Raw genomic sequence first — 11,370 nt, forward strand, 5'->3', positions numbered from 1 at the left:
AGATGGGTTGGTGCGATAATGCGCCCCATACCAGCCATTATCCCCTGTTGCCGACATCAGATTTCTTTTTCCCATAATTTCCAAGATCATGCCACGTCTTCCTCTTTTCCCATCTTCCGGCTCACATTTGTTATGGTCTACGGTTGTAGATACACATGGTTGGTAACGCCCACATTCGATAATTTTTCTTCTTCAGGGTAATTTTATTGTATTTTACTGTAGATAATATTAATTCATAATTCAATATATGACTATTTTTTTATTACATAAAAATTATATTTATACACTTTTACTTTCTAAAATTTTACACGAATGGTTCCTTCGACCAAGCCTCGTGGTCGAGGTACTTTGACACGTGGCAACGAAAATATAAATCGAATGAACGTTTGATCGTGATAAAAGCAATAAATTAAAATGGTGTACGGAATGGTATAATGATTAATTAATTATAATTTTAAAATGAGATAAAAGGAAAATATATTATTTCATTTGACTAGTACTCGATTTGATTAAATCTCACCGAACTTTAGAGAAAATTTTGGACATTTTATTAAATTAATTAATACAATTTATATACTTTTTTTTTAAATAAAATAAAAATAAATCACATATTGTTGGAGGGAATTCAAACTAAAAATTTATGGAATTTATTTATACAAAAAAAACATTGAAATTAATAAATCAATATAAAAAACAAGAAAAAAGTCAACGGGTATGGTTTGACCGTTATGTATTTGACGGATGAAAATCCAAGTAAGCCGGAGAAGTCCGAAATGGGTTCCTTGACTTTTATTTCGTAAGAAATGCGACTTTTTTTTTTTTTTTTTTTCTTCAAATAATAATTAATTAATTAATTAATTGCGAGAACGGGGGTTGGTAACGTGTCAACTCGCTTGTCTCTCCATTTCCAAATTTCTTGTACGTAATTTAAAAAAAATTAATTTTCGTTTTAAAATTATTTAATATTTAAACATTAAGAAAATAATTACGTTGGAAATTGGAACTTAAAATAAATTAATATTTTTTAGTCACGTGATATTCAGTCAGAAAATTATTTAATTAATTAAGAGACTAAAATAAAAATAAAATATAAATTAACAATAACCGTATGAACAAATGGAATTAGTGGGGGTAGACGGACGACCACTTTATGTTCCAAATTATTGTGCTCACCTACTCCGTTAAAAGTGACGGCAGCGTCATCAGCCATTTACGACCAAACCCCATCGAATCCCCATGTCGTCCCACACCAGTTCTCAACTACTTGTGTTTCACGGCGTTTGCTCTCGCTCCGTTATCTTTACTTTTCAATTGTCCACTTGGTATGTCCACGTCATACTCCTGCCAGTGCCACCAACCAACCCACAATATGAAATCAAAATTAAAAATAAAGTTTATTTTTTAATAAATATATTAAACAAGTTAGGATGTAATTATGATTTAAATATTAAATATATATTAATAAAAAATATATATATTTACTGTATTTAGATATATATGAATTTTAATTTAAAAATTTTATTTTTATTATAAATTTTATATTATTATACATATTTCAATAAAAAAAAATATGCGAGCCACAAAAAATTAAATTCAATAAATCTGAAAAATAAGGAAAAATAATACTTAAATATTTTTATTATTATTTTTTTTTTAATCAGAAAATGAAAATGGAGTTGTTGGGATTGAAAGGTAACTTACCGAAGACAATTAGTGGTATTTATTATTTATTTATTTCCTTTAGAAAAATGAAGCTATTTTACGATAAATACCTCAAAGTTTAGATTTTAATAAGCTATCCGATATGTAGTGTGTCAAAAAGTTTCTTTAATTAAAATAAAAGTTTCATCCTTTCTGTGGTACATATTTCTTGAAATAACGTTCGTTCAACGTTTTCGTATCCCATGTCCTAATTCTATTTGCTTTTGTCCTCTATTTCATCTGCAACAGCAAGTACTTGGGCAATGGTTTAGTGACGTGATTGACACAACATATTTGATATTAGTCACTCGTCTAGCTCTGAAAAAATTAGGGCAAGGCTGTGTAACATGTCTTTCGTTTTATTTTATAGAGTTAGTTGGTTAAGATTTTTGGCTACTTGACACGCTCAACTCTTGGAATCTCTTTAAGATCGGCTCGTACTTCGGAGTGCCCACCTTAGCTTAAGGGGTGAGGGGTCGTATCCTTATTGGGTCAGCTCAATCAAGTTTACTTCTATAAGTGAGCTCATCGATTATCAAACTAAGTGTGCCAACTCTATTCATAACCCGAGACAGAGGACTTTTATTGACCAAAACATAGTATAAAAAAATGAAGCCTATGCTGATGCAACCGATTTGGGATTAGGCCAAACCATAGACGCTAACGAAAAAGAAAGATATTTAAAATGTAAATTTTGACACAATGGTCCAAAAAATTAAAATGTTTTAACGTTAAAATCGAAAAATCATCGTCCTAGTTTTTTCCAAAGAAATTAAATGGTCTTGTTAACTTATTCCTCGTACTAGTCGCGCATATTCTCTAAATTAAACCTCAACTTTATACTAAAAAATTACGAGTAGTGCTCTAAGAATGGCCGTATTAATACCTTTTACTGGTACTTCCGGTTCTCGGCACTCCCAAATCCAGAAGCTTCTCAACACAAAAATGGATTTCCATTTCTTCAGCAACCTCCGTTTCGCCTCCTTTGCTTGCCTTCTTGTTTTCCTCGCGATTTCCTCGTCTGCAAATGCCGAAAGTAATTTTTATTTTTTATTTTTTATTTTTTTAATTTTATGATTATTATTATTATTATTATTATTTTTTGTGGCGAAATTAGATATGACGGAGCCGCGGCGAAATGATAATCTGAGCCCATTTCAGGCGTGGAGGAGCGCCGTCGAGTGCATGTTCAATGTAAACCTTTTCCTAATTTATTTTTCCCACTCTTAAATTTGTATTTATTTAATATATGATTCTCCGTCGAAACATTCAAAACTTTTTACTGTATCTTAGTAGAACTAAGCTCAGAAGTGAAAGGTCAAAACATTCTTTATAAGGGTGTGAAAGTCTCTCCTTATCTCTTTATAAGTATATGGATAAGACGTGGAAACCTCTCCTTAACATACACGTTCTAAAACCTTGAGAGAAAGTTCAAAGACGACAATATTTGTTAATGGTAGACTTAAATTGAATTCTAGAGTAAAGATAGAGTCTTGAAAACGAAGTCTTGTTCGAGTTTAATGAGATGGTGACCTCGGGGTGTATAGAAATCAATAGCATGCACGGAGCAGCAGCAAATATGGTTGAACATAACGATAGAGGTGGCCGAAGAAGACATGAGAGGTTACTGTAGAGGAGGGTGTTTGGAGCACACGATGGACGTGCTAGACTGCATCGACGACGTGAAGAGGGACTTCTGGTTCGCTAATAACTTCGATACACGGACCCTTCGTAGCTTCCTCAATGAACGATGCTCCAATTCAACAGGTACTCGACCCTAATGACTAATCTTCCGTATCGCTCTCTTACTCTCTCTAGACTATTTTACAACCCCAAAATGTGCAGGCTTTTCATACAAGGATGTGCCCACCACCACCAGCGGCGGCGGCCCAATTCAAGTCCCAAACAACATGGTTTTATCCGTCATCATTCCCGTTTTGGCCTCAATTTTATCGTATAATTATTATTTTTAATGGTGACAAAATCACAAACAAATAAATACATGGAGTGTGTTTATTTCGTGTATTTTAATGTAAAGTTAATATTATTTGTTTGTGCTAATTAAGGAATAATAATATGGTTTCAAGGTTTAGTTTCGACGTTCTTTTCAACCGTTCGGGTTCTTTAGGTTATTTATTTAAATTTTTATTTAAACAAACTTTACTGTTGTGTAGGCCATTTATTTAAATTTTTATTTTTAATAAAAATAAAAGGTTAGTCGGTAAAATATTTATTTATTTATTTATTAAGATTTGTAAATTCAATATATAGTGTGGAAAAAAAATATTCTAAATAGTTAAAAATGATTTTTTTTTTAAGTTATTGGAGAATAATAATAAATGTTTGTATGTATCCAAAATAAAAAAAAAATATTTTTTAAAATTAATAATAAATTCATATCGGTTTAATTTAATTCAATTTAATTTTAAAGTCTATAAAATTTTCATTTATAATCAACCCGACTCACTAACTGTACCTGTTAGATTATATTTACTAGATTTTTCGAGTCATCCCACTTTTTATATACCTTAATTTGAATAATTCGAATATTTTTTTCGTTCGAATTTTAAAATTTTCAATTTAAATTCTTATGCTTTAATCTTCATTAATAATAAACTTATTTTGTCATGGATTACGTCATTTCAGGGAGAATAAAAATATTATTAACCGACGGTAATAAATATATAAGAGATTAAATTAAAAATGATTTAAATAATAGAGACAAAATTGAAAAATACCAAATATATATAATTTTTATTATAATAATTATTGATGTGAATTTTCGAAGTAGACTAATGTAATAACCCAAAAGAAAATAATAAATTAATAAATAAATAAAAATAATTAAGTTAAAGAAAAAGGAGAATTTTAAGTAAAAAAAAAAAACTTTCCCCACTCCTCTCCACTTGTCGTTCTAACTCCCAATTATCTCTCATCAACAACCATTATGTAACAACAGTTCTAAAGAAACAGAACAACAAAACTAACCGAGAAAACAAAACTGTCATATTAGATTTAATTCGAAGAAAAATGAAAATAGTTCTATCCGAAGAATTTATCATTAGTTAAATTATTTAAATTTAATTAAAAGGTCCGTTTGAAAATAAATAAATAAATAATAATAATGGCGGAGAAAAAAAATGTCAATTACTGTCAGCTCGGTCGGAAGACTTGTCTTATATATGACGACACGTGCCCAGTGACCCTTGCACGTGTCATTTATGCTTTATGTTATATGATGATGTGATGACGTTAGATGATAATGTGTTGATGTTGTATGATGATGTGATGATGTAATATGATGACTTAATAATGTTAGATAATGATGCGATGATGTTATATGATGATGTAATGATGTTATAATGTTATAGGATGATTGATAATATTATGTGATGTCGTGATGACGTTAGATGATGATGTGATGGTGTCATATGGTGATTGATAATGTTATGTGATGACGTTAGATGATGATGTGATAATGTTATATGATGATGTTAGATAATGATGTGATGACGTTAGATGATGATGTGATGATGTTAGATAATGATGTGATGATGTTATGTTGTACATGATGTCGACATGATGATGATGATGATGCATAATAATAAGATGAAATGACTTCATATGATGATGTTCCATGTTAAGATGTTGTGCATGTATTAAATGTTACAATGCATTATGACGACAGGTTTTTAAAGACATAACCCTAGTTAAACAAACGATAATGAATGTATTAAGGTCATTGTGTGTATGTTACTTGGAGTAATGTGTGAACGGTGTATAGGGTTGTGTCTTAAAGATGAAAACTATAGGGACTTCATGCATTTTGTGTGTTCATATACATCAGAATACTTCCCCATTTATGATGATGAGTGCGGACGCACACAGTATGATGATGAGGGTGTTCATGGGGAGCATGACACTACGAGGTTTCGCTGACCTCCAGGCGTCGCTACAGATTAGCTTGACCAAAGAGGGTCTAGGGGGTGTGCGAGCCCCCTGGAGATTCACACTCACACATGCGGGTCATGTGTAGGGAAGTACTACACATCCAATTTGTTCGAGATTGGAGATCACCCCTATGGTGGTTTTTAAATGATAGGTTCCTAGATCATGAGTTGCATGTGTTTGCATTCGCTTACCCTAATAGTGGCCGAATATTTCTCAAAATACTCAAGTCATTTGTTATTTCCTTTCAGATAAAAGGTAAGGCGTCCCAGTACAGCTTACTTGAGACCATGACACATACATAGGGTAGTCACATATATTTTCTTAGACTTAAAACTAGAATATGACGTTTTTAATTTAAAGGTTTATTTATTTTCTTTAGTATTTTGTTGTGTCGTTTTAAAAGTGTTTTCAAAACACGTAAGTCCATGACTGTGTTTTAAGATAAAAGTTATGTTTAATTCAACGTACGAGTTTAGATGATGACGACGGTAGCGACTCTGGGCAAATAGAAATTTAGGGTCGTTACAACTAATTTCAATAAATTATAGAAACTAAATTCTATCCTTTTTTAATTATACAAGATTTAAGCAGTGATTTTCCCAAACCTCGCTACAAAAATATTTTATTTTTTTATACTTTGTGTGAGATCTGACGTCAGGAGAATGAAACATTTTTATAAGAGTCTACAGTAAACTATTATTATTTTTATAACCGATTATTATTTTCGGAGATGTCACTGAACCGAACCGTCATTTCTGGGCCGCTCTGCCTCTAAATGGCCCAAATAACAATATAGATAAATGGGCCTATGGATTCAAAGTGGGCCTCCCTATCACGACCGACTCAAAAAAGCCAGGTCGAGAAACGACACCGTTTTCGATAAGATTCTCGAACAAGATTATAAATCAGAGAATTTCTTGCGCGATACTCTAATTTCTCATCGTCCTGTCTTTTGCTTTCTTACTCGGAGAAGGAAGAATCGCAAAACCAGAATGGCTGCCGCAGCTATGGTTCTTGATCCCAAATCCTCACTGGAGCCACCGGCATCGTTCCCATCGATGAGATCTGATCTCCAAGGCCTGGCGGAACAGTCCTCCGACGAGGATGACCTTTACAGCCGTCTGAAATCGCTGCAGCGGCAGTTGGAGTTCATCGACATTCAAGAGGAATATGTGAAGGATGAACAGAAGAACTTGAAGCGCGAGCTTCTACGAGCACAGGAAGAGGTTAAAAGGATACAGTCGGTGCCTTTGGTAATCGGTCAATTCATGGAAATGGTCGATCAGAATAATGGGATTGTTGGATCCACAACTGGTTCCAATTATTATGTCAGGATTCTCAGCACTATTAATCGCGAACTTCTTAAACCCTCGGCCTCCGTAGCTTTGCACCGTCACTCTAATGCGTTAGTCGACGTATTGCCTCCTGAGGCCGACTCTAGTATATCTCTGCTCAGCCAGTCGGAGAAGCCTGACGTGACCTATAATGTGAGTTTTAAATTATTTTTTTTTTCGTAAATTGTTCGAATTTGCATAATGATGTTGCTTTCGGCGTTCTTGTATTTCTCCGTTTGTTATAATAGAATTAGGGTTTAAGTGGAATCCAGTCTTGTTATTTTGAGTTGAACTCTATATAAATTTGGATACCATCTTGTTCGTTATCGCAAATTGAAAGAGGGTTCGATTGTTCTTCTAAATAGTTGGTGATCGTTCGACAGAAAAGTTATATGAAATTTGATAATGCGTATTGTTTTGTCGTTTTAATCGAAAATTAGCATTTTCCGAAAGATTAATGTCACATTTTTATGATTTCGAAAGGTTTTGAGGGTTTCTTTTGTAGCGTCTTTCCCTTGGGTTTAAATGTGTGGATTTTGATTGAACTACTAGTTGAACATTTTTTTCGTGTTAATCTGTTCTGAGGTCCTCCCAAAAGAAAAATACTTCTTGGTAGTTTTAAAATGTCCTAATTGAACGCATTTTCTGCATAAAACACAGTTTGATGGCCTTAACTTTTTGCCAAGGTTCACCTTATTCACTCTCGAGTATTTTGAAATGCGTGTGAGGTTGCCTACTTTGATTTAGCTGTTTAGACTCTATTTATTTCTTCTGACTTGATATTAATTCTTCCTCGTATCATGTTTCCCTTAAGGAAGGTTTTTGAAAACGAAGGGAGTTCGAAAAATTGCTTACTGGTTTCTTCTTAATCGTTTTTAGGATATTGGTGGATGTGATATCCAAAAGCAAGAGATTCGTGAAGCAGTGGAGTTACCTCTTACTCACCATGAACTGTACAAACAAATTGGTATTGATCCTCCTCGAGGTGTTTTGCTTTATGGTCCCCCTGGAACTGGTAAAACCATGCTTGCTAAGGCTGTTGCTAATCATACAACTGCTGCCTTTATCAGAGTTGTTGGTTCTGAATTTGTTCAGAAGTATTTGGGTGAGGTATGTTTGGAGTTTTCTATTTATCTTTTATAATTTCATTACTTGTTCATTTTCCAACTTGTTTTACTACGACTAAGTTTGTGAGACGTTCTTTTACATGAACTACCAATTCAATATTGGTTGTTTGTAGGAAACTAACCATTGATTTTACATGAGATGTGTTCTTAATCTCAATTTCTATAATCATGTTAGACAGAGTGAAACTGACGGGTTTTTCAAGTTCAATTTTTGTTGGAGATCTTTTCGAGATTCAGTTTTATGCTCTTTCTATTCAATTTCAGGGCCCAAGAATGGTTCGTGATGTTTTCCGCCTTGCTAAGGAAAATGCCCCTGCAATTATCTTTATTGATGAGGTTGATGCCATAGCAACAGCCCGTTTTGATGCTCAAACAGGAGCAGATAGAGAAGTGCAGCGTATTCTCATGGAGCTTTTAAATCAGGTACGATATGCATAAAATGTGGATCCCATTTCACAAGGTTATTGATGCTGTGATTCTCTTATGCGGATACTGGTTGCTAATTTTCTGAGATTAATTAGGAGTGGGATTTTTAAGCGTTATATTAGTAGTAATGAATAATTTTCTAATGATTACTGATTCATTTAGTTTTCAACTTACTTTTAATTTTGGTAGATGGATGGGTTCGACCAGACAGTGAATGTTAAGGTCATCATGGCAACGAATAGGGCTGACACATTGGATCCTGCACTCCTACGTCCTGGAAGACTCGACAGGAAGATAGAATTCCCTTTACCTGATCGCAGACAAAAGAGGCTGGTATTTCAGGTAAATCTTGCAAAATATTTTATTTTAAGCTCTATATTGTTTCTCCTGTAGTACTGCAGGAGTGGCTTCTTGTTGTATTTATAATATGTCTCTCTTCAGCTCTCACCCTTCCGGACGGCAGAACTAATATTAGACATCTTTAGTTTTGGCTATGCATGCTGTGAGATTTGCATTTCACTGCTGTCTACCTGCCAATTTTAGTTTATAAATTCTCTATGGTTCTATGTAGGTTTGCACTGCAAAAATGAACTTGAGTGATGAAGTGGATCTAGAGGATTATGTTTCTCGCCCGGACAAAATCAGTGCTGCTGAGGTTCGTAATTGAAATGTCGTTTTGTGCCGTAAATGTGTTTAGCTTAGTTATTGTCCATCAGAAGTAATTACAGTAGAAGTCTTCTTTTGAACATCTCAATACTGAAAAGTTATCTAATTTATTCTCTTTTCTTCCTGTTATTCTATTTTATTTTTTGTCCCATATCCTTTCGAACTCATTTTTTATATCATTGAAGCCTGAAGAACCTTGTTTTTTGAAGTGCATAGTGTACCATTAGATTGATAAAACACTGCGTTTGATTCATTCTTCTGGTTTACTTCTTCAGTCTCATTACCTTGCAGCATATAATCCTCCTCCTCCACGCCACTTTTAGAATTAGATTCTGAGAAAATAGGGTGTGGGGTTGGTTGTTAACTGGAGTAAAATATGGGAATGGAGTGTAGGCCAGAGAGAGACATTGTTCGTGGCTTTCTGGGATTAGTTAAATAAAGAGATTTAGAAAGGAATGCTTGTCTGAAGAAATTCCATGCTCCTTAATTGTTAAAAATGCTGTTACAGTCTTCCTATCATGTAGGAGCAGTAAGTAGGCATCTAGTGTTGAATTAGATTACAAAAACAAATTTTGTGTATCATTTTCCCCTCTTCTTTATGGACTTCAACATTAATCAGTAGTTGTGATGGCCAACTGCAGATCGCTGCCATCTGTCAAGAAGCTGGGATGCACGCGGTTCGTAAGAACAGATATGTGATACTCCCGAAGGATTTCGAGAAGGGATACAGAACCAACGTGAAGAAGCCTGATACAGACTTTGAATTCTACAAATGATCCTCAGAGGTGGAAGTGAAATCTGGGTAGGATGATCATAATTACAGAGTGTGCTTTACTTCACCTGGAGATGATGGCATAGATAAAGGGTTGGTATTCTCCTTGTATCAATCTGTTACTCCTTGCCCTGTACTCTCAATTTTAGCGTTCATTTAGAATGCTGCTCTTGCTCAAACTAGATTTGTTTGTTCTTAATGGAAACTGCTCTAATGTATCCTATCCAAGCATTGAGTGGAAGTGTGGGTGTAAGTTATTGGTAGTTTGGAGATAGTTTAGGGTAGAATGTTGTATGTAAGCCAACAATCACAACAATCACAACAATCACGACAATCACAACAATCACAATCGTGTTGTTTTAGAGATCCACAGGAGGGTGAAGGGAAGAAAAGTTTGGAAGACGCATTGAATTTGGAAACGGTGGTCCCTTGAAACGAAAGGCATGATTCAACATCGTGTTCTTCTTCGACGTTTTTTACAGCGCCTCCAAATTCTCTGATGTGATACCAAAAATTAAGAGTGATTATAGAAGGACAAAATGTTGGCCTGGACCCGGTAATCCTTTAGATGCCAAGTGGACTGGCCATTCACTGCGGCCAGATTAGAGTGAGAATCTCTACAATTTTACTTTTGCTTTTTACCTTTTTTCTTTTTAATTACTACTCAACTTATTTATTTAAATAACCTTTAATTTTTTCAAATTTTCATTGAAATTTTTAATTTTCTTTAAAAAAAAAAAAAAAACCTTTAGACTATTTTTAAAAGTTAAAAAAAAAAAAATACTCCAATAGTTAGTATAGGAATCAAATCAAAAGCATGTAATTTTAAAATTAGCATTTAATATTTTTTAAATTTTAGAAAAAAAGTTTTTTTTTTTTTTTTTTTATTAATGTACGTGTATGAACATAAATCATATATCTACCCTCCAAATAGCTGATCTTGAGCCGCCATCCAACCAAGCACGGATACCTTTGGTTATTAGAAGATTCTAGGTATAGTAGGGATATCCGTTTTCGAAAAGGGCACCCCTAAACTTTTTTCTTTAAATTTATTCGGCCTATTTGAGAAATTTATTCTGCATATTTATACATATCTAAAAGTTTTAATATTTAGGATGAGAGAGTAAAAACAATTCTTTTTTTTTTTTTAAATTTAATTCAATAATTATAAATGGAAAAGGAATCTTCCACCTCAAGAAAAAGATTCTTATCTTCCTTACTATATTTGGACACTTATAATAAATCCAAACATAAATACGACGATTATTTAGTTAAAATTTCCGTTATATTTGTTTGTTTGGGTTCCATGCTTGTACTTTTTTTTTTAACATATTAGTTGAGGAATAACACACCTATCACGAAGCAATTTTCTTTATTTTGAAATCTACCTTCT

At 33.4% G+C, this 11,370-nt stretch overlaps 2 protein-coding genes across 2 annotated transcripts; both read left to right on the forward strand.

Annotated features, from left to right (window-relative positions):
* Window positions 1-2,571: 2,571 nt before the first annotated feature.
* Window positions 2,572-3,674, forward strand: LOC111451583. The gene is made up of 4 exons (XM_023092054.1): window positions 2,572-2,737; window positions 2,819-2,895; window positions 3,249-3,468; window positions 3,547-3,674. The coding sequence occupies exons 1-4, from the start codon at window positions 2,572-2,574 to the stop codon at window positions 3,672-3,674; spliced, it is 591 nt and encodes a 196-aa protein (XP_022947822.1).
* Window positions 3,675-6,575: 2,901 nt separating this feature from the next.
* LOC111451527 (26S proteasome regulatory subunit 6B homolog) lies at window positions 6,576-10,319 on the forward strand. The gene is made up of 6 exons (XM_023091997.1): window positions 6,576-7,139; window positions 7,866-8,096; window positions 8,378-8,536; window positions 8,729-8,881; window positions 9,111-9,194; window positions 9,847-10,319. The coding sequence occupies exons 1-6, from the start codon at window positions 6,645-6,647 to the stop codon at window positions 9,979-9,981; spliced, it is 1,257 nt and encodes a 418-aa protein (XP_022947765.1). The 5' UTR covers window positions 6,576-6,644; the 3' UTR covers window positions 9,982-10,319.
* Window positions 10,320-11,370: the final 1,051 nt, after the last annotated feature.

Source organism: Cucurbita moschata, unplaced genomic scaffold, assembly GCF_002738365.1.
Source record: "Cucurbita moschata cultivar Rifu unplaced genomic scaffold, Cmos_1.0 Cmo_Scf00013, whole genome shotgun sequence".
Classification (NCBI taxonomy): domain Eukaryota; kingdom Viridiplantae; phylum Streptophyta; class Magnoliopsida; order Cucurbitales; family Cucurbitaceae; genus Cucurbita; species Cucurbita moschata.

Coding starts and splice junctions, on each gene's coding strand:
- LOC111451583 (XM_023092054.1), top strand. CDS start 2,572: ATGGCCGTATTAATACCTTTTACTGGTACTTCCGGTTCTCGGCACTCC. Junction 2,738..2,818: donor CTCGTCTGCAAATGCCGAAA/GTAATTTTTATT, acceptor TGGCGAAATTAG/ATATGACGGAGCCGCGGCGA. Junction 3,469..3,546: donor ACGATGCTCCAATTCAACAG/GTACTCGACCCT, acceptor CAAAATGTGCAG/GCTTTTCATACAAGGATGTG.
- LOC111451527 (XM_023091997.1), top strand. CDS start 6,645: ATGGCTGCCGCAGCTATGGTTCTTGATCCCAAATCCTCACTGGAGCCA. Junction 8,097..8,377: donor TTCAGAAGTATTTGGGTGAG/GTATGTTTGGAG, acceptor ATTCAATTTCAG/GGCCCAAGAATGGTTCGTGA. Junction 8,882..9,110: donor AAAAGAGGCTGGTATTTCAG/GTAAATCTTGCA, acceptor GGTTCTATGTAG/GTTTGCACTGCAAAAATGAA.